The 26,546-nt window shown below is 37.2% G+C and overlaps 1 protein-coding gene across 1 annotated transcript in view; it reads left to right on the forward strand.

Annotated features, from left to right (window-relative positions):
• The window catches only part of GPR158 (G protein-coupled receptor 158), a gene marked incomplete at both ends in the record, with an annotated part of 322,105 nt that overhangs the window by 18,644 nt on the left and 276,915 nt on the right, over positions 1-26,546 (forward strand). The window contains one exon of the mRNA XM_082833639.1: positions 11,764-11,869. Within this exon, the coding sequence (XP_082689765.1) occupies positions 11,764-11,869 (106 nt within the window). The remainder of the gene's footprint in view (positions 1-11,763; positions 11,870-26,546) is intronic.

Genomic DNA, 26,546 nt, shown 5'->3' on the forward strand with positions numbered 1-26,546 from the left:
GTTTTGTGTATTCTTGATTAAGTTAACATCTAGATAATTTATGGGTTCTGTTGCTATTTTAAATGGCATCTTTTTAGTTATAACTTTTGTTGGAGATTGTTGGTGTAGAGAAATGCTATTGATTTTTGTACATTGATCTGGTATCCATCAACCCCGCTGAACTTTTTATTCTCATATTTGTCTGTTGATTTTATTGCTAAACAGTCAAATCATCTACAAATAATCTGATCTTTATATCTCATTTCTTTTTTTTTCTTACAGAATTAGTTGTGACTTTCAGTAACTATGTTAAACGGCATCAGTGATAGTAAACATTTTCGACTTAAAGGGAACATCTTGAAGAAAAAGTTCTTCCTTTAAGTATAGGGTTGATAGAGGCAAGTTTTACCAAGTTAAGAGTATCCTTCAATTTCTAGTATACCATTAAAAAAATTAGGTGTTGGAACTTTGTAAAATGCCTTTTTACATTGATTAAAACAATCACATAATTTTTCTAACTTCTTCTATTATTGCTGTGAATTTCATTGATATACTTTCTGATGTTAATTTAAAACATCCTTTTATTCTTGAGATATACTCCAGTGGGTCATAATGTATAATTATTTTAATATATTTTAATATTTGCTTAGCCAAGATTTCCTTTAGGATCTTGGATCTATATGCAGAGTTAAAATGGGACTTTGTTTTTTTATATTGTCCTCATGTGGCTTGGAATCAAAATCATATAAAATAAATTGGATAATTTTGGGTTTTATTGGTTTTAAGAACTTGTAAAAATAAAAGAACTTTTCCTTAAAAGTTTGGTAGAATTCATATACAAAACCATGAAAAAGCCTGAAGCTTTTCTGGGAAGTGAATGATTTAAAACTCTCTATGCTTATGGTTGTATTCAAGTTTTATATTCCCTTTGTGGCAAATTTGGCATTGTATATTTTCTATCAATTTATCCATTTTTTTCATTTCCTCTAGTTTTTAAAAGTTTGTTACAAAATAATCATATATTTTTAAAATAATAATAGCTTTAAAAAACATTCCTTTGTATCTTCATTCTGTGTATTATTTGCCTATTTCCTGTTTATTTGCATATTTTCTCTTTAATTCTTGAGTCTCCCTTATTTATCTTTTCAAAGAAATTTAGTTTTTTTATAACTAAAAATTTTGGGTTTTATTGGTTTTTGGATTTATAACTAAAAATTTTGGGTTTTATTGGTTTTAAGAACTTGTAAAAATAAAAGAACTTTTCCTTAAAAGTTTGGTAGAATTCATATACAAAACCATGAAAAAGCCTGAAGCTTTTCTGGGAAGTGAATGATTTAAAACTCTCTATGCTTATGGTTGTATTCAAGTTTTATATTCCCTTTGTGGCAAATTTGGCATTGTATATTTTCTATCAATTTATCCATTTTTTTCATTTCCTCTAGTTTTTAAAAGTTTGTTACAAAATAATCATATATTTTTAAAATAATAATAGCTTTAAAAAACATTCCTTTGTATCTTCATTCTGTGTATTATTTGCCTATTTCCTGTTTATTTGCATATTTTCTCTTTAATTCTTGAGTCTCCCTTATTTATCTTTTCAAAGAAATTTAGTTTTTTTATAACTAAAAATTTTTAAACTATTTTGAAATACTTTCAGACTTTCAGAAGATTAGCAAAGACAATACAGGAAGTTCCCATATACCCTTCACCCAGCTTCCTATAACATTAACATCTTACATAAGATTATTAAAAACTAAGAAACTAATATTAGTACAACACTGTTAACTAAGCTACAGATTTTATTCAGATTTCCTCAGTTTTTCCACTAATGCTCTGTTTCTCTTCCAGGATCCAAAATAGGATACCATATCTTATGGGCTGAATTATGTTTCCCCAAAATTCGTATGTGGAAGTCCTAACTCTCAGTACCTCAGAATGTGACAGTATTTTGAGACAGTACTTTTAAAGAGGTAATTAAGTTAAAATGAGGTCATTAAGATGGACCCTAATCCAATATGACTTGGGTCTTCATAAGAAGAAATTAGGGCACAGGAACACACAAAGGGAAGACCATGTGAAGACACAGAGAGAAGATGGCCATCTACAAGCCAAGGAGAGAGGTCTCAGAAGAAACCAACCCTACTGATGCCTTGACCTTGGACTTTTAGATTCTAGAATTATGAGAAAATACGTTTCTGTTGTTTAAACCACCCAGTCTGGGTACTTTGTTATGGGAGCCCTAGCAAACTAATATATCATTTGTTTTTCATATTTCCTTAGTCTCCTCCAATCTGTGACAGTCTCTCAGTCTTTCCTTGCCTTTAAACAATACTCTCTTATGTTATCAACTATCAGTTTGACACTTTTGAAGAGTGCTGCTAAGGTATTTTGTTGAATATCCCTCTATTTGGATTTGTCTGATGCGTTCTCATGATAAGCCTGAGGTTATGGGCTTTTGGGAGGAATACAATAGAGGGGAAATGCTCTTCTCATTGCATCACACCACAGAGTACATAGTATCCATATGTCTTATTACTGGTGATGTTAACCTTGGTCACTTGGTTCGTGGGGTGTTTGCCAGGTTTCTCCATTCTAGTTACTATTTTTCCCTTTCCATATTTTATTCTAAGTGAATCACTAAGTTAAGCTCACACTCTAAGGGAAGGTGAATTCACTTCTTCCTGGAGGGAGGGGTATCAAAGAATTTTGGACATATGTTAAAACCACTACAGTAATGAATCAATGTTTTGGGGGAGATGATTTGCGCTTATTCAAATATCCTGTTTCTTCTTAATGTTTTTCCCACTAATTTTAGGATTTATCAGCAGGTCTTGCCTGAAACAATTATTAATGTGGTATTCTAATGATGATTTTCTATTTCCCTCATTCCTTCTAAATGTATGAGTTGGAATTCTTTTGTAACAAAGAGTTCCGTCTTCTTCCTCATTTATTAACTTAATCATTTATTCATATGAGTATGGACTTATGGATATTTATTTTGGGGGTTGAATCCGATATTATCATTATTTCATTGCTCAAACTACTCCAGCTTCGACAATTGGGAACTCTTTTAAGTTGGCTTGTGTGTCTTTTTGACATGCCCTTGTTCTTATTTTCTGAAAATGATGCTTTAAGTGTACCTTGCATTTTTCCTGCCCCAGCCCTAGGTTCAGTCATTTCTCTAACCCTTGTTCCAGAATTTTATTTTACTTGTAGTGTATCCACTGCCATTCAAATCTAAGTATTCATTAATTTTCTTTTTCAACCTAAGGGTTATTTAGGAATTTGTTTTAATTTTCCAAACATGTGAGGTATATTTAAGCTATCCTTTTAAGAAACTTAATTTATAATTTAATGCATTATGACTAAAGGACATAGTTTGTATGACACTGATCCTTTGGAATCTGAGGTTCCCTTTGAAATATTATCTCTGGTTTATTTTTGGTAAATATTCAGTAAATATTCTGTGCATGTTAAAACAAAAAGTGAATTATTTGTCACATGAAGAGCTCTATATATGCCTAAATAGCTTAAGTCTACAGCTTAATTGTACTGTTGAGATATTTGCTAATTGCTTCTTTCTCTTCAATCTATCAGTTTCTCAGAGGTATGTCAGAATTTCCAACAATTATTTTCTTATGTCAATTGTTGATAAATATACACACAAGCACACACACGTGCCTTTGGCAGCATGTATACCCTTGGTAGCTATATCCTCTAAATCCACTGTATCTTTTCCACATATACAGTGTCTATATTGGTTAGATGTTCCAGTTACCTATTTCTACATAACAAATTACTGAAAAACCTAGGGGCATAAAACGAGCATTTTTCTCACAGTTCTGTGGATCACAGATCTGGGAAGGGCTTGGCTGAGTGGTTTGTTTCTAGTGTATGCAGTGTCAGCTGGCATGGCTGGGGCTGGAAGACCCACTTCTAAGGTGGCTTCTTCATTCATATATCTGGCAACTGGGCTGCGAAGTTTGGAATAGCTGGGGGATGCATGGGCACTGCTCAGTAAACTCTCTTTCCACATTTACTCCACCTGGCACCTTGCATTTACTTCCAGCAGGGTAATAGGGTAGTAGGGCTTCTTATCTGCAGAATACACTTACTCCTCTCAAGTCTCCCACCCCCAAAGTCTTATCTCACTGTGATATTGTCTTGAAGTCAGGGCTTAGCCAACTGAATGAGACCCAGATGAGCATGAGTGCTATGTGTATAGTTCAAGTATAGTACCTCTCAATTTAAAGACCTGTAAAGAAACATTATCTGTCCCCTGCCCCCAGTATCCCTGAAACATCCACATGTGATAAAGAGATAGGACAATTACAATAACACTTCAGTTGAAAAAGCAGGGGAACAGGATACACACAGCAGTTACTAGTCTATAGCAATTCTGAAATTCATTTCAACACATACTGCCAATTCCTTGATTAGGACCAGTCCTGCTCCCCGGGAAAATTCTCTTAAGGTCCTGGCTTTACCCTCTGGCCTCTTGATTCTGTCCTCTGAGCTACCCTTCCTTTTCCCTAAGAAACTGACTATGTTTGCAATTGAGTGGCCTTCTCAGCCTGCTTCTTGCCCTTAGAAGGGTGGGGAAAGTGTCTTTTAAAATTTTGCACTATCTCTTTTCTTTTTAATTCAAGATGATAGTGCTCCTACCTATGCTATTCATTGAAAAACGTAGGTTTCCTATGAATCTTACTGGATTCATTCTATTGGACAGAAGTCACATTTACAAATCTCTTTAAGACAGGATGTTTTCTATCTTGGGTCCTGTGGTTACTGTGCTAATAATGCCTTGAGAATCTTAGAATCCCTGTTGTTTGTCAGCGAGGGTCTATGAGGCATACCCATAAGACCATCAGAAGTCCTTTAGTTTAGCTGAGAGCCTCTATGAAACACTGCCTTAGACCTTTCTTAAGTTTTAACAAAGGATTTTCCAGACGCACCCTGAGGTGGTTCTTTGCTCTGAAGCCATTTCATATTCTGAGAGTCTTTTGCTAGAATAGACAGTGGATGTGCAAGTTTTATTTCCAAATCCTGACTCTAATATTTCCTCTAAATTTCACCCCAAAACTAAGCAACTCCACAACAGCATTATTCACAACACCCAAAAGATGGAAGCAACTCATTGTCTATCAACAAATGAATGAATAAACAAAATACAGTATATACATACAATGCAATATTATTCCATTAAAAAGGAAGGAAATTCTGACACATGATACAACATGGATGAAACCTGAGGACATTATACAAAGTGAAATAAGCCAGCCACAAAAAAGACACGTATTGTATGATTCCACTCATGAGATGCCTAAAAGCATCAAATACTTAGAGATAGAAGTTAGAATTGTGGTTCGAATATAGGAGCTGGGCAGAGGAGGGGGATGGGAAATTGTTGTTTAATGGGTATAGAGTTGTAGTTTTGCAAGATGAAAAGAAGTCTGGAGATTGATTGCATAACAATATGAAGTAATTAACACTACTAAACTGTACATTTAAAAATGGTTAAGATGGTAAATTTTGTTATATATATTTTACCACAATTAAAAAATTTAAAAAGCCAAAACCAAAACAAGACTAAGCAACTCTTTCTTTAGTTCATGCCTTTCTCTTTGTATTCTATCACAGTCAGCTAGAAAAAGCCAGGTAGTATTCTCTGCATTTTACCTAGAAATTTCCTTAGACATATCCATAAGTTCATTGGTTTACAGGTGACAGTGTTGCCAAACTTTCCAACTATTATGTACCAAAGGTTGCTTTTTCTTCTGTCTCCAGTATCATTTCTACACTGTCCTTTAAGACTCACCAACACATTCCCACTTTTATTAACCATTTCTTTGAGGCCCTTCTAGCTTCTGCCTCTGCCTGGGCCCAAAGCCAGTGCCATACATTTTAGGCTTCTGTTATGTAAGCAACCCCCTGCTAGGCACCAGGTCCTGTTCTGGTTATCTATTGTTTGGAGGAAATGACTGATGGCAGCTGGTCTAACAGCATCTGTTTTTATCAACTCTTTATTTTGGCAGAACCTCTGCCCTGATTCCCCATCAAAATTGACTAATGGGTTGTTACTGTCAATTTCTGTAGTGATGAAGAAGGAAAATTATGGCCCAAGGTAACGTGGTGAAGAAACAAAAGAATTTCAAAACGTTCCTTCAACATATCCAGTTTTTCTTTCCATTCATTCACCCATAGCAGTCCATGATAGTTTTCTGTTTCCTTGGGTTTTCGCACGTGCACGTGCTCTCTCTCTCCCTGGTCATGGTTATTTTAGCTACTATTCACATCTCTCTAGCATCTGCAATTTTTCAAGGTTAATTTTGGGGACGTGGGTGCTGATTTAGGAGCTGAGGGAAAATATTACAAAGACATGGGCTATGGAAATTTCAGTCTGGTGGGAAAAACATCATTAAAAATCCAATATTATAATAAAAGGTGCTAATGATATGAAGAAGGTAAGCACAGTGTATTATGGGGAGAATACAGAAGCAGTTTCTAAATGAGACTTGGAGTTCACAGAAGGCTTTAAAAAGGAGCCAGGTAGGAGCTATGATAGGTAAAGCACAACTGAGGCAAAGGAACTTCAGATATAGAGGTATCTATAAAAGAATGACTTTTTGAGATAGCAGGAATTATTTAGGACCCAACAGGTAATTCTGAATCGTCTGGAACAAAGACTGTATGCAAGTGAGTGGGTGGAGAAGTTAGAAGTAGGAGGGGCTTGAATATAATGTTATAGCAGAGCTTGGATTTCATTCTTCAGGAGAGTGGGAAATATTGATTTTAAGCAGGGAATTGTGAGGATCATATTTACAAGTTTCAAAGATTAAACAGACAGCAGTGTTTCATGCTTAAGCTCTACGGCCCCTTGCTTGCATGGGAATTTTCTAAAGCCCTGGAATAGGCACTAACAACGAATTTTGTGGTCAATTGTTTTCTGTAAAATTTGCAAAAGGAAGATACAATTGAATACTCTCTTTCTACTATAACTTGCCTCCATTACATTTTCCCTAGGCTGTGGGCATTACTGGAAATTGGTTAAGGGGAAGTTCTCGATTATTTACTAATATATATTAAAGTAGTCTGTAGTCACTTCTGTCTATAGCTAAGTTCTGGTATAGAAATGCCTTCTGGTAATGATCTTACTACCCAACCAGCACTTGTAACATAAGCATGTAGGGCCAAAGGTCATATTGTGATAAAAATGTATATTCATAGTTTTGTATTTGTTTCTTAAAGAAGGACCCGAAACCGTCTAAACGTGAGGGCCTACAAACCGAGATCTTCACCTGGAGCAATGCCAGACAGGACCAAATTAGTAAACTATTATAAAAATTTTTTAGCTCTCTGAGAGATGAAGATCTGAACCAGGCAGAAATAGCAGAAATGGAGAGGAAGGGTCAAGGTGCATGCAGGGAGTAGAATCTATGGAACTTGGCAATTGTTTTGATTTGGGCGGTGAGTTTCAGAACGAACAAGTTATCCACCAGATAACTGTAAGGACGGAAGCCCCATTCATGGGGAGAGAACGTCAGGGAAATTCCAAATTTGGTTGGAGGATAAATCCTGTTTGGTGCTTTCGCTGCCTTTCAGGAGTCAGAAAGAGAAGTGGAGGAAAACGCTAGTCTGCGGCTCAGCTAAGTACCTAAAGGTTTGGGGAATGTTATTTGCTATATTTTCCATTCTCTGGCTGCCACTTACCAAGCTCTTGTCGGTCCTCATCTTCCGGTCCTCAAGCCACCACACGTCAGCCACTTCCGCGCCTTCAGAGTTTCCCGGCGGTGCCCGCTCACCGGATGTGGGAGCAGCACTTCCGCCTCAGAGGGGCTCGCGCAGGAGACACAGGGCGCAGGCGCGGCGGGGTTTTCCGCGGGCCCAAGTTCTGCCGGCGGGCGTGCGTCGGCGTCTGAGTGTTTGCGTTGCTGTGGCTGAATGCTTTTTCCAAACCGAGAGAGCATTCTCTTTCCGCTTAATGACCCAGGCCTCCATTTCCCCACCTGCCACAGAAAGTCACGGCGCCTTCCCAAGGGCTTTGAAGGTCGCCAGGCACCGAGGCCCAGGCGCTAACGAAGAAGAGTCAGCGCTGATTTCCAGCTGCTAAACGCACGGCTCATTACATTTGGTGGGTTTTTAAAAATTATTTATTTAATTTTTGCTGTGTTGGGTCTTCGTTGCTGCGCGTGGGCTTTCTCTAGTTGCAGTGAGCGGGGGCTACTCTTCGTTGCGGTGTGCGGGCCTCTCATTGCGGTGGCCTCTCCTGTTGCGGAGCACGGGCTCTAGGCACATGGGCTTCAGTAGTTGTGGCATGCAGGGTTAGTAGTTGTGGCTCGTGGGCTCCAGAGAACAGGCTCAGTAGTTGTGGCGCACGGGCTTAGTTGCCCCGCGGCATGTGGGATCTTCGCGGCCCAGGGCTCGAACCCGTGTTCCCTTCATTGGCAGGCGGATTCTTAACCACTGCATCATCAGGGAAGCCCACCTTTGGCGGTTTTACTCTGAGCCCAGAGAGCTTCATGAGTTGAGTTTCAAGTCTGCGGTGACCTTTTGTTTCCTGTATAGGAACCTGGTATTAAGGGGGGAAATTCTCAGCCATTAAGATACCAATTTCTTAAGCCAGGTTTCTCAAGCAAGGGGCCAGAGTAATTGCATCTTCCTGGAGTCCCAAATTAACCCGTGACCCTGAGCCAGCTCTGGAGGATTTGGAGATTTCCATTATCTTGCCCTAATGGGTAGCAAGATAGTGGAGGAAAACTTAACCTTATTATTACTAATGATTGTGGAACAAACAGAAATACATATTTTTATTAGTTTCCTACTTACATTCTTTTTTTTTTTTTTTTTTTTAATCTGTACGCGGGCCTCTAACTGTTGTGGCCTCTCCTGTTGTGGGGCACAGGCTCCGGACGCGCAAGCCTAGCGGCAATGGCTCACGGGCCCAGCCGCTCCGCGGCATGCGGGATCCTCCCGGACCGGGGCACGAACCCGTGTCCCCTGCATCCGCAGGCAGACTCCCAACCACTGCGCCACCGGGGAAGCCCCTACTTACATTTTTTATAAGCCGTTCAAGTATACCAAAATGTAGTGGATAGTGGTAGTCCAGTGGGAAATTTTATGTCGCTGAGGAAGATGGCTGGTAACTTAGAGTGTGAATACGAATCTGCTGTGATTATACCTTGAACCATTAACTTAGAAATCTTACTTCAGTGAGGCTTACCCTGACCACCCATTAAAAAAAGTTTAACCTACTTCCAGTCATCCTTCTTACCTCCTTGAAGGTGTTTTCTTTTGTTTCTGTTTTCTCCATTGCACTTTTTAGTTTGTAATACGAAGTGTAATTTACTTATTTATTATAGCCCTGGTTTATTATTTGTCTGTCCCACACTAGAGTTAAGCTCTATGAAGGCAGGAACTGTTTTTTTCCTGCTTACTAATGTACTTCAGAGACCTAGAACAATTTTGGCTCATAGTAGGTGCTCAATAAGTAATTTATTGAATGAATGAAAAACTGAATATGTTATTTTCCAAAGACCATAAATAGAGCCCAGAGTGAGCTTGTCCTGATTGCCATGACCTATATGGAACACAGTTTTATGGGAAGTCCTGGTTGGTGAAGACAGCAAGTCAACCAATGTTTGTGGAATACCTGTTCTACCCCAAGTGATAGCTTTCCACATTCCTCAGAATTTAGCATCCGTTCTCCAAGAAATATTCTGATAACTTTTTAAGGCATCTTAAACCTTTGGGGTTCCTTGGGCAGGACCTATGTGGTTCATCTCCATGGCATCTCTTATCTTGATATGCACATACCAGACAATAAATATTTGTTGAAAGAGCTAACTGGGTTAAGGCATTAGGTCACTTGGGAATTCAGTTAATTATCACATGAATAGTATTTGTTTTATGGAATTATGGTCCACAATAGTAGTATTTTGCAAACTGGGGTATTTCTCTGAAGGATTTATAAGGTTTTTATGATAAATTTTTGGGTCTTCCTTTCAGTGATCCTCTGAAAAATGAACTTACACATAATCTGGGTTGTCTGGATAACCAAATACTGATGGGAGGTTTTGGTGTGCCTGTTTGTTTTTGTGTCTCTTTTGAGCATGTTAGCACTAGGTAACATAGTACATACTTTGTCACAGGTTAATAAGAACAGAGGCAGCCTTAAAAAGTAAATGATTTATTCACTCTAGATGAAGCCCAAATGACATTAAGCCACTCTGTCAGAAGCTTTCACAGTAGTTTAAAAGGAGAAAAGAGATGAGAAAAATGAGTCATAACATGTGGTACAACAGGCTTGCTGAACTAGCAGTTGGTACCATATTTCTTTTCTGAGAGGTAATTTAGTTCAGCAAAACATAATCATTGGTGTTTTTAAGTTAATTTTTTTTTTTTTTTTTTTTTTTTTGCGGTATGCGGGCCTCTCACCGTTGTGGCCTCTCCCATTGCGGAGCCCAGGCTCCGGACGCGCAGACTCAGTGGCCATGGCCCACGGACCCAGCCGCTCCGCGGCACGCGGGATCCCTCCAGACCGGGGCACGAACCCACGTGCCCCGAATCGGCAGGCGGACTCTCAACCACTGCGCCACCAGGGAAGCCCTAAGTTAATTTTTTAAATTTAAAAATTGTTGGCTTTATAGTTTTTCATTTGTTTTGCTATTTTGTGCGTTTTGTAGCTAGAAAAGCTATAATATAAGGAATTTGAGCCCACCTTTATGTTTGTACATATTTAATAATATCATAACGAAAATAGTTTAAGTTGGGGACATGGGACCTTGAAAATGTGTTTTTACATTTAGTGAGTTTTAGTGGGGTGTTTATGCTTTACTCAACCTGGTGAAAAAAAGTCATTGTAGAGCTTTGGGCTTCAGGGCCAGTCCCCAGAATACTCATTTCAAGTAAGTCCAGGTGCGATAGCTCAGTGTAGGACAGATAGGTCTGTTACTGCTGGTGCTAGGGGTGCTGGTGGTGGTGAAAAATAGGAGAGAGTGATCTTAGGAAAATATAGGAAGATTGGTTGGCAAATATGGAGGAATTTTAGGTAAAGTTGGAGCTTTCTTTGCAATTTTGTTTTTGGCTCTGAATTTGTGAGTTCTCTTTCTTAGTGACCTTTCTCAAATGGGTAAGTGAAATGCAGTGTTTTTATTTCTAGATTTAAAAGAGTAAACACTAAACGGCACTTCTGTGGATGGTGCAAATCTGTTCCGTGTGGAACACTGGAAGACCTAAAGAACTGCTTAAAGTCATTGTGATAGAAGATCAGAGGAAAGAGATGCTTTTTTTCTGATACTGTCTTCCCCTCTTAACTCATTCCCCCGCCCCCTTGCCCCAACCTTCCCATCCCAGGCCCTGCATTGGGAAATAGGAGTAGAAAGAAATAAGGGCTTTTAAAAAATTTACTTTAATAGAAGGGGTACTGGGAGCAGGTGTTATTTCAGAGTCGACTTTGCTACCATGTCCAGAGTAATACTCTCCGGAGTTCAGTCAATCAGCAAATATTTATTGAACACCTACTGTGTGCCAGGCATTATCCAGGGAGCTGAAACAGTGAACAATACAGAGTCCCTGCTCTCGGACTTAATAAAACTAATACTTTATGATTCTGTTCTATTCTGTCTGTAGCTACACTCGGTACACTTTAGATGAATATGGGTGGGCAATTTGAAGAATTTTAGTGCATTCTTTATGCTGATTTGGCTGATTTCTAGGGTAGAATACAGAGTTAGATATTGTAAAGGCTCAAATTAATTTGTTCTTTTTGTTTTTCTCTGTTTTAAGGGGTGTCATGAAAGTTGACATAAACCTTCAGAAGGTGGACATTGACCAATGTTCAAGTGATGGCTGGTTTTCAGGAACTCACAAATGTCACCTTAACAATTCAGAGGTAAGAACATAGAGATAAAGTTCTCTGAAATCAGAAGCTCAGAAATATAATACTTTTGAATATATTGTATTTGTGTGGGTAGGTGAACAAGAGGCATCTTACTGGGAAAAAAATCTCCTATGCAGGTCTGAATGTTGCCAAATGAACTGAAAGAGGAGTAGAAAATGAAATTTGTGCAGAATAACTGTTCATTTGGGGACTAAGAGAAGGCTGAAACTAAAATTATGTCTGAAGTTTGGCTTTAGTCAAAGGCTGACCCTATTGTTCAAAATGGGCTGGAAATTAAAATAGCCCTGAAGTGAGAAACCAGTCCCAAGAGGGGTCAACCAAATTATGCACGTTTTTGTGGAGTATGATGCTTGTTGAAACATTGATAGTATTCATTCAGACACCCTGCCATCTGCTAGAAAAGCAATAGAGAAAGTATGGCTAGGAGATTTTGAAAAAAAGGAGAAAACTGTACACAGGAAACTGAAACAGAAATGTGTGTATTTGGTGTGTTTTTTCCAATTTGCAGTTCCTCTCCATACTTGATTTCATGGAACTCTGGTTGGTAAGGGACAGGCAGAGAGATCATACTTCTGGAAATAAGGCTGTCACTTGTCTTTTTTTTTTAACTATTTTTTTTATTGAATGAAAGATTCTTTAAATTCTGTAGTGCTTTACAATTTTCAAGTTTCACACAGTTGATTTCATATAATCCCATAATAACCCTATTTTCCCCTCTACCCCTATATTGCCCCCTCCCCATTCCCTCTCTCCACTGGTAACCACTAGTTTCTTCTCTATATCTGTGAGTCTGCTTCTTTTTTATTATATTCACTAGTTTGTTTTATTTTTTAGATTTCATATGTAAGCGATATCACACAGTATTTGTCTTTCCCTGCCTGACTTATTACATTTAGCATAATGCCCTCCAGGTTCAAACATGTTGCTGCAAATGGCAACATTTCATTCTTTTTATGGCTGTGTAGTATTACATTGTGTGTGTGTGTGTGTGTGTGTGTGTATATATATGTATATATACACACACACACACACATACACCACACCTTCTTTATTCATTCATCTGTTGATGGACACTTAGGTTGCTTCCATATTTTGGCAATTGTAAATAATGCTGCTATGAGCATTGGGCTGCGTGTATCTTTTCAAGTTAGTGTCACTTGTCTTCTGTAGTTTCAGAGATGACATGTGATGACATCCTCATTTCATTTTCAGTAATCTATCTCTGAGGTCCCCAAATGCTCTGAAACAAATGTACAATAAAGCTCCTGACCTTAAGTACTTGGGCTATCTCAACTTTCCATGAATTTCTGAGGAAAGTCAGCTTGATTTATTTAAAATAGGGAATATTCATATAAATGTAGTAATCTACATGTTCAGTTTGAATTTTTGCCAAATACTCCCGTAGCCCACCACTACCCAAGTAATCTTCCACAGTTCCCCACATCCCCCTACATTCCACGCACACCTCCACCTGCCCTCCATACTTCCCACCACAATATCCCTCAATCCTCCCACCCCCGATGAAACCCCCCAAATCCCCCACATCCCTCTAAGCCCATCGCACATCCTCACCATGTTTCCATGACCCCCTCTTCCTCAGTACCTGACACGTCCCCACTCCCACATCTCCATACACCTCCACGTAGCCAACCCTCTGCACAGCCCTCACTTCCTTCACTCCCTGCCCCCAAATTGGGACCCAATTATGTCAATGAAGTGCTTCTGTCTTGTCAAGTCACAGAGGTCAAGATCCTCTTTTCATCTCCCTTCACTGTTTGTTCTTATGGTTTTGAACTTTTCTGAGTTCCCACTTCCCTTTGGATGGTTCTGGCGTTTCTAAAGATATGAATTTCAGTTACTGATTTGGTAAATATCTTTAGCCTGATTATTATCTCCATGCCAATGGCGTATAGCTCCAAAGCTTTGTCTTTTAGCCAGAGTGGAATTTTTCCTGCATGGGTGTCATATTGTGGATATTGATCTGTATGTGCTCATTTCTGTATAGCCTTGTTTCAGTGGTGCTCCTGGGTGGTTCAATAAACAGTCTGTCTAGAAACAAGGAGATATTTTTTTATCAGTCTGTTACAGTAGCTGCTTGCCTCTAATTATCTTGTTGTTTTTCTTCCATATAGCACATCTATGTATTTGACTAGATGGTCTTATTGGGTGGCCTTTTGGAAGATTGATTTATTTTCATTGCATCAGGATTATCAATTTTCTGAGAGCTGTGTCTTTTTAAAGCTTTCAAATAAAGCTAAGTTATTTCAAGATAAAATATTATCCTCTATTCTGGTAAACAAAGATCAGGGTGAATGTGTAACTTTTGGCTTTATATATGGGAGCATTGCATTTATTCAATTCCTATAGGAAAAAACCAGAAAAACATATCCTGTAAGACAACCAACAGTTCAATGAATCTCATTTGAAAATGTTGTACAAAGAGGTTCAATGATCAAAAAATAACATCAACAAACACTGAATCTACAAAATGCATGTTTTGAAAACTCTGGATCCCTCGACCCCTTTACTTGCCCAGGTCCTAGGGTTGGGAGTCGAGATCTTGGTGTCCTAGGCTGGGCCCCTGAGGCCCTTGGTGGGTAGTCTGATTGACACAGGGCTGGCCTGGAACTTCTCTAAGGTTCTGGAGTTGGTGTTGGTCACTCTAGGTACCTGCCGCCGGTCCATACCACATCCTCAGACTTGGGACCAGCAGTGGTCTTTCAGTCCTTCCCTGTAGTGAGGTGAATTGGAGACTAGGAACTGGCTTCTACTGATGTTTTTATTGCTTGGGAAACAGAAAGAAAAGCTCTTGTTCAGGGTGTTTTTCATCTGCACTGGCTCGCCTTTGTTCCTTGTCACAGATTTTCTGTCACAGACCCCAAGGATCATTGTGTAAACCAGCTTGTTTTGGGACGTATCTTCCACGATTCGTATTTGCAGGGTGTAGGGGCCTGTCTATGAAAATCCGCATCACTAGAAACAGAGACACTCTTCGTGTTTACTGGGTTTTATTTGGCAATATTTAACATTCTTCTCTTGTAAATACCCCAGGGAGTTACAAATTTCAAAGTTATAATTGAGGCAAACTTTTCACTTAAAAATTTTTTTTCCAGTGTGTTGGCTCTTCAGCCTCCAAGGTATCTTAAACTAGTATAGCGAGTCTGATGTTGGAAACAGATAAGTGGTATGTAACCAATGAGAGAAGCCTCAGGAGCATTTTAGAAAGGCATGGAATAGTTTGTGAGGAGAATAAATTGTCAACAAGTTTGGATTGTTATCGAGTCTAGGAGGCCAATAAGTATTTTTTGAAGGGCATAGTAAATTGAGATCTGAGTCGACACCCTGAACTGGATTGCAGGATTATTCTGGCTGTTTTTATGACTGATTCAGATCACTGCTACCTGGACTTGATCATGTTTTCAGTATCCATTTAAATAATTCTTGACCTATGTCATATCATTGTTTGCTTTGAGTACACAAAATCTTCTCCTACAGAATAGTTCATTAAAAACATTCAAATAAATTGATATTGCTGTTTTAAAGGTTTTCTTTTGCTTTGTTTCCATTAGAAGAATTTTTAAAATCACTATTTAAAGTAGGAAACATTAGGACAGTGGTCTTGAAACTTTTTTATTATATTAGTAAAAATGCTTTAAGCATCCACCAATGGTACTTGTATATTTTTTATGCTATAAAGTATATGCATCTTTTGTTACATATTCTGTATATTATAAATCAGAAAACTTAATTGGGTTGAGATAAATATGAAATACGGTTTTAATGTAGATTATATTTTATGAAAATAAATGTATCTTTAATGAGAGCAATGTAATTGACTGATTTACAGTTTTTGAAAAATTTTCAGTGACAGTGTTATGATTGATTATGCTTCATCATTTAAAAAAAAACTTAGTCATTTGCAGAGACGTGGATGGATCTCGAGACTGTCATACAGAGTGAAGTAAGTCAGAAAGAGAAAAACAAATATCGTATATTAACGCATATATGTGGAATCTGAAATAATTGGTATAGACGATCTTTGTAAATAGACGATTTACAAAGCAGAAATAGAGACACAGACGTAAAGAACAAATGTATGGATACCAAGGGGGAAAGGTGGGGGGTGGGATGAATTGGGAGATTGGAATTGACATATATACACTGTTGATACTATGTATAAAATAGATAACTAATGAGAACCTACTGTATAGCACAGGGAACTCTACTCAATGCTCTGTGGTGACCTAAATGGGAAGGAAATCCAAAAAAAGAGGGGATATATGTATATGTATAGCTGATTCACTTTGCTGTACAGCAGAAACTAACACAACATTGTAAAGCAACTATACTGCAATAAAAATTAAAAACAAACAAACAAAATCTTAGTTTAATACTTAGTAATGCAATGATTGAGAAGTCTCTAAGTTCAGTTTATTTTTATATTTAGTTTTAGTGTCTGTCATAGTTGAAAATATGCCTCACAAGGATATGTCAATCCCAACTGAAGAAATTAATTGTTGACTATATTTTCTAAATAACAGTGTTCATTTCTCAGTTCCATCTACCAATTTTGCCAAGGTTATTTTCAGAAATACAGCTGGCAGTTTTTCATATTACCTGAAGTCAGCTGGTCCCTACTAATTGGAAAGCTGGGCATCTTAATATTTTAAAAGAATAGGTTAAAAATCCACTCAGACTTTCATGGGGAATATTTTCAAACAGATGAGGAAATTTTATTTCCAAGTTTAAACTGTATGGCTATGTGAGTATTTATAGTTTTTGGCAACAAAACCCACAGAACACTGAAAATATTTCCAAATATCCATTTTCAAAATGCTCACTTTAGAAGGCTTTCACATGGATTATTGAAGTGTCACAGTTACTTTGAAGGAAGAGCTTATATATTAAAAAAAACAAACAAACAAAACCTGCTACGTAGACACTACTGACATCCAGTTGTCATAGAGCAGGTCAGCAAATTTCGAACATTTGCCTTTTTTGTAAACAGCAATGCATAACTAATCTTCGAGTTTAGAAGCAAGTAGTTCACTCTGATAATCAGAAAATCTTTGTGTGGGAAAAGGTTTTCCAGGTCACACACCATCTTATTATGAAGAGTTGGAAATATTTTACAATTTAAAATAATATACTCTGTAAATCCATGTAGATGGTCGTATATAAAAGGTAATACATTGAAATGTGAAAGCAAATATAGGAACCAAGTAACCACTGTCAATATTTCTGTCTTAAAACTCCCAGTTTTACCTCTGGTGCCTTATCAGTATTATGGTCATGAAATGTGGATTGAGTGAAGGCATTAATGTCAATCCAAGCCTTAAATATTACTAAAGCTAAATTTATTTCTTATTTTTTTTATTAAAAAAGTTAAATATAAATAGAACTTTTAGTATTTTTCCCCCACATGTGTCCTCTGCTTTGGAGACCACTTCTTGAGGTTATCAGATTCACTGTTCTATCCAGAATCACGGGAATGGTTTTGTTGTCAGCTCAGCCAGTGGTTTTATATAGCGATAAGACAATTTTTGGATATCTCTTCTTTTCTATTGAATGCACTGAATGAGAGTCTATGTGTAGCTCCTTACTACTTCATTAGATGTAACTCAATGAATCTCTAAAGAAATCTTTTTAAAAAGTTAAAATATAGGAAAGGATATAATTTAGTACACAAGAAAAGAAATTTAATGCAAAAATCTAAAGAAAGCAGAAGGAATTAATCATTCTCTTTTGAAAGCCCTCTTATATACAGAACATAGCTTAATCGTTTGGCTGTGGCAGGATTTAGAGTACTTTCCTAGAGCTCTTTTATTTAATTCAATTTCTGCTTGAGTGAAATTGTTTAGAAACCGTTATATATTCGTTTTCATCTTGTGGCTGAAATGTCAACATTGCTCTTCTTTTCTCTAGAAAGGTTCTGCATTACATATGTTATCGTTCACCTATCTCCAGAACTGTGCTGTTCAGTATGAGAACCACAAGCTACATATGGCTACTGAAATGAAAATCAATTAAAATTAAACAAAATTAAGAATTCAGGTCCTTAGCCCCATTAACCTGATTTGAAATATATAGTAACCACATGGAACCATTGGACCCTGGACAATTAGTGGACAAGCTGGGCTCTTGAATATGGCCTAGCTTATAGTGTAGTCAAACCACACAAATTATTGAAACCTTTGAAATGCCTGAATTTCCTTATATGGGTGAATCAGTAACATTGCCTTTAAATTCACTAAGGGACATTTAAGGACAAACTTGAAATGAATTTTGGCTTATGTAATCATTCTTATGATCTACTGTGTTAACTCAGTTGAAAATAAGTAATGATAAACCTGCAAGATTTTTTCACAGTTATTTTACATTGAAAACTGTGAAAAAATCTTCCAGTAAATGGGGAAAAGTAAATACTGGTAATCTTTTAGACATTTAAATTTCCACTGTGTTTGTAGTAAAACTTCTGTTTTCTCTCATTATCAATACAAAATGTGATTAATGTGAAATCGCACTCTTCTGCTAAGATGTAGAGCAGTGATCAGGTGTTCATTGGTGCCTAGCACAGTGCCTGGTACATATATTGAATTAATGGAGGCAACCTGCTCTTTGGGTAGATGGCCTCCTTATAATAATATAGAGTTACTGCTTTTGATTTCTCCCACTGGAATTGCTCAAAATAAAGTTAAACTTTTTTTTTTTTTCTTCACAGCAGCCACTCAGATATTTGAAGACTGCTGTCAGCCTGCTTCTAAGTCTTTCTTTTAGGCTAAATATCTTCTGTTTCAGTCAAGTGTCGTTTTACTAGGTTTAACCAAAAGAGACCATACCACTACTGTATGACTCCCCATTTGTTTTTGAACTTGTCAAGACCTAACTTGTTTGATTTTGTTACATAGTCCTTTCTAAAATTAATGGGAAACTGATGATATTTTCAGAGTTTTCATTGTGCTCCTGAAAGTTATTTGGACTAGATATTCTGGACTTGCTCCAAAACTAGAGTTAGGAAATAGTATTCCAAAATAACTGTACTGGGGTGCCTAGTAAGTCAGTTAAGGGAAAGCTGACTCTTTTTTTAATTTCATTTTTTTTAACTTTTAATTTTATATTGGAGTATAGTTGATAAACAGTGTTGTGTTAGTTTCAGGTGTACAGCAAAGTGATTCAGTTATACATATACATGTATCTGTCCTTTTTCAAATTCTTGTTCAGAGCTGGCTCTCTTGTTCAGAGAAAGATGTTTCCAGGAACAGAGCAAGGGTTCACCAGTGGCTATTGCCATCTTGTGGTTGGGGGAAAGGGAGAAAGAGAGGGCCTTTTGCAAGGCTTAAAAAACTTCATGCAACATTGGCTATATGGTTGGAGTAGGTGCCTCTTAAGTATCTTTGCAACCCTAAGATTTTATACTTCTAGCAAACTGTAAAGGGAAAAACTGAAAGGTGTTTCCATCCAAAGGCAATGCTTTGACTATCCTTGCATTGGCAATACCTTGAATTCTCACATTGCATGTGATTGTGCCTGCAAAACTTGAGATTTTCTTATTTTGCTCTATGGTAATGATAAAGCAAACTGCTATTCATCATTGGCGCCTTCATTCAAGCTAGCTTATAGGATTTGATTTCCACTTACTCATTAAGCACTTTGGTGATGGTTATGGACGACTAACACATTCTGACGGAAGTGAGAAGGAAAAGCCAAAACATGTTTAGTTGACTTTAGGTTGCGAATCTGGGATGATGTGAGCCAGAAAGGAGGCAATATAGGGGAGTATTATTATTTTTTTCTCTAATTTGCTTCTTTTGCTTATGAAGGAATCAGATACCTTAGAGTAGAAGATAAATCCATTTTTTCCACTATGACAAAGTCATGGTATTTGGTATCTGCTCCTGAATAACACTCCTTTGTATACATTCCATGTCACTGGATTGTATCACCAACCTTCTTGAACTTGTTGATCTAATGTTGGGACCTTTGAAGTATTTGCATTAGAATGTACAAAGGGGGAGCACATCCTGTCTATTCAAGGTAAATAGACTCTTTCTCTAGATCTGTCTATCTCATGTCTATATCTCTATCTATTTGAGACAAAAATCTATTAAATCCTGATTTATAGCTTTCTACTTTATTAACTTTATCGACTACATAAAATGTTTTTTTTAAAAAAACCCTTACAAGATCTTATTCATAAGATCTCTTACCAGTAGTGTAGGTAAAGGCACTTTTGATAATATTTGCTAGTAATTAAGTTTTCTTTAGCCCAAGCCTGAAAAGTCTATAAGATGCCAAAAGTGAAGTATCCCTTTGATACAAGTTTGTTTTTCAATCTCTAAGAAAACAATTATTTCATAATAAAAAACAAGATGTGTCCATTTCGTACTTATAGTGTGAGTTACATATTATTGTTATTCCCATTATTTAGATGAGAAAATTAAGACTTAGAGTGGTTTAAGTAACTTGACTGAGGTCATAAATCTAGTAAATGGTATTTCAGGAATTTAAACTATAGGAAGGTACTATGGGTGACGTACGGTGTTTGGAGAGAGAATCACTGACTGGTAATGGCCCATGGGCTGATACCGTTAGTCTTGTGAGTTCAGCCAAGAGGCATGCTGGAATCTTACGTAACTAATTGGTTAGGAGTATACCAGTCAGGAAGAACTGATCTAGCTCTCAGGTGGCCGAAACAAATTTCCAAGAGGGTATGGCAAGTTCACATAGAAATTTGGATTAGGATCAATATACAAGGGCTTCCATCTTACAGGTGTGTGAGCGGCAGCAGCAGAAGTTTCTTGCCAGTGGTGGTACTCTTGTTTCAATGTATGGCAGTGATTTGGGATGGTAGAAATGTCCAGTTTGAAACTGAACCCAAGGGATAAGATCCATCCCCTTAGATAGAAGTTGTTGAGGGCTGTACACATTGTCTGGGCATCAGTTAAGAGGGCAGGTGTTAAGGAAAGGGACCTATTCCTTGCAGGGAGTTAGAATACAAATCAGAATGTAGGAATACAACTAAGGTGAATATGGAGGATTGCAACTCACTGGGTACAGGGATGCCGAGGGAATCTACTGTGTTTATGATAATATATAAATACATTTTAAACTCTTAACTATTGCTGAAGATAAACACCTAAAATACTCCCGAACTTCTCTATGATCAGGGGTTGGAATGGGACTGAGCTTAAAGGTGGGCATATGCAGCATATGCAGCTAGGCTGGGGTAGGCTGGGGCAAGGAGTTTGACTTACATACAACAATGGATATGAACTCAAAGTACTAGATTTCTTGATCTTTTCAATGCGGTGAGAGAACATCTGATGAAATACGAAGTTAGTGAACAGATTTGGAGTATGTAGCTAAATTTGTAATGGAGGCAATCAGGGAAAAATAAACTCTACCTATTAAACCATTGCTTTTGTCATTTTCAGTAGCAGAAAAATTGCTACTTGTCCAATTCTAGATATGAGAGGCAATCAGAATATACAGTGAGTGCCTGAGGGTGACTTTTTTAGGGGTTAAATATAGCTTTGCATCATTAGCTTATGTGCGAAAAAAATCCCATTATGACAGCAAATCAGATCTAATCTGGCACTCCCTCTGCTACAATTATATAAAATATGGTGGAAGCTTGTCAAAGCTTTCAGTGAGAAATGAGGCTACTGATGCTTGGCAGCCCCCTTTTGAGCACAGTGAAGAATCATGTTGCTTAGCTACAGCCCTTGGCTGATTTAGAAAGCTTTAACTGACTGTATTATACAAGAGTTAAACTCTATTCCTTGATTTTTTTTTTCCCTAAGAGAAAAAGCCTTATTTACCACCTTCTTATTTTTGGGGTATCTTTACCAAGTCATTTATGTCTATTCACCCAGGACACATTTCGAGTTATCGTTGTTTTTGTCTCCCCAGGGTTTATAGATTGAGAGAGAACAAGTGGGTGGTTGGTGATACAAGGAGAACATAAAGTATTGAAATAAATGCTTTTGCCGGCAAAGTAATGTGCAAGTGTCTATTTAAATTTTTCTTTTTCACTTGAAGTCATTGTATTTTTCCCCTCTTTCTGCTTATTCATAGTTTGAGTTGCTATTGTCTTTATAATGCACAAGAATGTATAACATTTAATTATATTTTTGTATTTCAAAATGTAAACTGACATAGGTGTATGGAGAAGTATAGGGAACAGTGAATGAAGCAGGAGTAAGTGTGTGGGCTGGAATTGGAACCAAAACACTGAAAACAGAAGGATTAAGGGGAAAAACAAAGAAGAACTGTAAATGGAGAGGTTTACAGCAATTATTGTACGTGAAGTAGAAAAGTGTGTAAAGGGGGAAATGTCAGATGTGTCAGAGACCATTTCAGTGGGGTAAAAATACTCAAGGACTCTTAAGTCTGGAGGAGATTCTAAAAGGCTTTTGGTTCATGCTGTCTCCAGAAGGAATATTTTTTATACTGTTCTAAATATGTAGATATCTACTTATTTTTACAGCTCTTCAGGAAAGAGAGCTGTCCCTAAGCAATGCTTTCTAACATCTTACCATAATTATTGGAATGAAGTAGAGCCATGACCTAATCTCGATTATGTAATTATTCAGTAGATTTTACTATTGACTTGTCAGCACAATCTGTTTTATACATGCAAAAGCAATTTTTCCTGCTTTACAGTTCCCTGATTACCTGCAGGAAAGCCTATAGAGTTGATTCTATATTTACATTCAGAAATAGGATAATGGTTAATTGTCGCTACAGGCTTGGCTCCATCATGATTCTAATTCTGTTGAAGCCCAGATTTCATAGACTTAGAAGCTAAACCACTTTGTTTATGGGTTTTGTTTTTATGCTGGTCTGCAGATCACCTTCATTTGCCACCTTTTAAAGTATGTTTGTGTAATATCATCATTTTCAAAGTGTGGTCCTGGAACCCTTCAAGTGAGGACCCCTGGGGGTCCTCAAGACCCTATTAAGGAAGTCTGTGAAGTTAAACCTTTTCATAATAATTTTCATAATAATTCAGAGACTATTTGCCTTTTGAACTCTCTATTCTCATGGGTGTACAGAGGCTTCATAAAATTTGATATAGAAACAGGTTGAATGCAGAAAGGAATATGAAAATCTAGTTGTCTTCTAATAAGCCAGACTTTAAGGAGATTTGCAGAAATGTAAAACAATGATACTCTTCTCGCTAAGTTTTTTATTTTTGGGAAATATTGTTATTTTTCATAAATACACTATGTTAACATGTAATGAGCTTATCGCTATTTTTAAATGAATTAATAAATATTTTGGAAGTTTCTCCATTTAATATTTAAGATGGTAAATATCAATGGATATAACCAACATAAATAAAAGCTCTTTGATATTCTCAATAATTTTCAGGAGTGTAAAGGGGTTCCAAGATCAAAAATTTGAGAGGTCCAATCTGGTGTGTTCCTCAGCTCCTGCATGATTCTGACCTTCACTCCACTTCCTGGTTTCTATGCTTTCTCTCCCTTACTTTGATGATTCTACTGACAGATTTCTGTATCCCACTTCTCCTCTCCATCTTCTCTCCTGATAATTTCAGCCTCAGACTCCACTGAACCTTTAGCCTAGTGTCATTAGAATTGGTGGATGACAGAAGGGCCGTGATCCCATTAGTTTAAATGGCAATCTGTTTAAAATAAAATTTCACATATTAAGTTTGATATGTATTTCTAACTATAGTGACTGCATTACAGGTAAAAATTTTCATGTATTATTTCACTTATTAGTTTGAATAGAAAAGACACTTTTAGGATTTTGATTTTGATTTCATTTTTTAACAAATTTGACCAAAATGTCAAATAATGGAATATACCGTATTTTATCCTCTGAATTTCGTGTTGAAATTTCAAATGTAAATTAGAAGTCATTTATACACTAAAGCACATAGAACTGTATAGGATTCTGCAGCCTTAAGTATGTATCAAGGCCAGTGTGTCTGTTTAGTTAGTGCCGTTTATTAATAAATGGCATATTGAAGTTACGCCTGAAAATTTTCTTCTTAAGATTGGTCTGAAATTTAATCCTATTATGTGGTAAGCTGGTCAACAACAATTTAATTTTTGTTTTTAATTAATGAATTGCAAATTCAGTAAACATCATTTTTTTTTTTTTCTGTTCAGTCAAGATCGTCTTTGGACTAAATTGGACTAAATGAATACCATGCATGTGTAAAATTAAAAGTCAATTTAGTATTTTATTCCTTTGTTGAAATAGAGATCCCAGAATCTGTTTTTTTTTTAATGTGAAAGACTTCACAAAGCTTTCTTTAAACAGATTCAATATTTGGTTGACAGCTATACAATGTTTTGTTACCCCTGCAACAGTGATACATATGTTGTTGAATGAGGGTGACTGGAAATGAAATTCTACACCTTTTTTCCTCTGTCAGGGTTGATTAGATTTTGAATTACAAAAGTGCTTGGGGAGCTCTACTCAATACTCTGTAATGGCCTATATGGGAAAAGAATCTTAAAAAAAAAAAAAAAGTGGATGTATGTATATGTATAACTGATTCACTTTGCTGTACACCTGAAACTAACACAAGACTGTAAATCAACTATACTCCAATAAAAATTAAAAAAAAATAAAAAAAGCTTGATAGCCAGGTCTCTCTGGTGGCAATGTGTTGAGCTTTTTCCCTTTTCCTCACTCCCACAACCAGTCACTTGTGAGTTCTTGTCAGTTCTACCTCAGTATCTCATCAATTTGTTTTCTTCCTCATTCTTCTTTTTTTTCTACAAAGTCCTTATTCTTTATTTATTAATTTTCTGATATTCATATGATATTGCTAAATTTCAAATTGTTTTCATTCATTTATTTATTTACTTTAACACTAACGATGAAAAATCTGAAAGAGAAGTTAAGGAAACACTCCCATTTACCACTGCAACAAAGGTTTTAATTTCTCTGTCAAATCTGAATGAGATCCTTGCTGGGTAGAGTAATCTTGGTTGTAGGTTTTTCCCTTTTATCACTTTATATATGTCCTGCCACTCCCTTCTGGCTTGCAGAGTTTCTGCTGAAAGATCAGTTCTTAACGTTATGGGGATTCCCTCGTATGTTATTTGTTGTCTTTCCCTTGCTGCTTTTAATATTTTTACTTTGTATTTAATTTTTGATAGTTTGATTAATATGTGTCTTGGCATGTTTCTTCTTAGATTTATCCTGTATGGGACTCTCTGTGCTTCCTGGACTTGATTGACTATTTCTTTTCCCATGTTAGGGGAGTTTTCAACTATAATGTCTGCAAATATTTTCTCAGTCCCTTTCTTTTTCTCTTCTTCTTCTGGAACCCCTACAATTCGAATGTTGGTGCATTTAATGTTGTCCCAGAGATCTCTGAGACTGTCCTCAATTGTTTTCATTCTTTTTTCTTTATTCTGCTCTGTGGTAGTTATTTCCACTATTTTATGTTCCAGGTCACCTATCCATTCTTCTGTCTCAGTTATTCTGCTATTGAGTCCTTCTAGAGAATTTTTCATTTCATTTATTGTGCTGTTCATCATTGTTTGTTTGCATTTTAGTTCTTTTAGGTCCTCGTTAAACGTTTCTTGTATTTTCTCCATTCTGTTTCCAAGATTTTGGATCATCTTTACTATCATTACTCTGAATTCTTTTTTAGGTAGACTGCCTATTTCCTCTTCATTAGTTTGGTCTGGTGGTTTTTACTTTGCTTCTTCATCTGCTGTGTATTTCTCTGTCTTCTCATTTTGCTTAACTTACTGTGTTTGGGGTCTCCTTTTCGCAGGCTGCAGGTTCGTAGTTCCTGTTATTTTTGGTGTCTGCCTCCAGTGGGTAAGGTTGGTTCAGTGGGTTGTGTAGACTTCCTGGTGGAGGGGACTGGTGCCTGTGTTCTGGTGAATGAGGCTGTATCTTGTCTTTCTGGTGGGCAGGACTGTGTCCGGTGGTGTGTTTTGTGGTGTCTGTGAACTTATTACGATTTTAGTCAGCCTCTCAGCTAATGGGTGGGGTTGTGTTCCTGTCTTGCTAGTTAGTTGTTTGGCATGGGGCGTCTAACACTGGAGCTTGCTGGTCGTTGAGTGGACCAGCAAGTGGTCATTGAGTGTTGAGATGGAGGTCTCTGGGAGAGCTCTCGCTGATTGATATTACGTGGGGCCAGGAGGTCTCTGGTGGACCAGTGTCCTGAACTCGGCTCTCCCACCTCAGAGGCTCAGGCCTGACACCCAGCTGGAGCACCAAGATCCTGTCAGCCACACGGCTTTGGGAAGTCTGAGGTCTTCTGCCAGCGTTCAGTAGGTGTTCTGTAGGAGGTGTTCCACATGTAGATGTATTTTTGATATATTTGTGGGGAGGAAGGTGATCTCCATGTCTTACTCTTGAAGGTCCTCCTCTTCTCTCATTGTTACTACAACTGACTTAGTTCTAGTCTTAGTTGTTTCTTGCTTGGACTTTCGTAGTACTCTCCTCCTGTCTTCAGTCTTATTCTTCAATTCATTGTCTGTGCTGCTGCCAATGTGATTTTTAAAAAAATTGATGTGATTATGTTGTCCTGTATTTTTTTTTTTTTTGATATTGTGTCACATAGCAGTTAAAAATGCTGACTTTGGATTGAGATTGCCTGAGTTTGTTAACCTTTCTATGCCTCCAGCTTCTTTAACTGGGAATTATTCTCTGATGTATGCAG

Source organism: Leucopleurus acutus (genome assembly GCF_964270905.1).
Source record: "Leucopleurus acutus genome assembly, chromosome: 1".
Taxonomy (NCBI): Eukaryota; Metazoa; Chordata; class Mammalia; order Artiodactyla; family Delphinidae; genus Leucopleurus; species Leucopleurus acutus.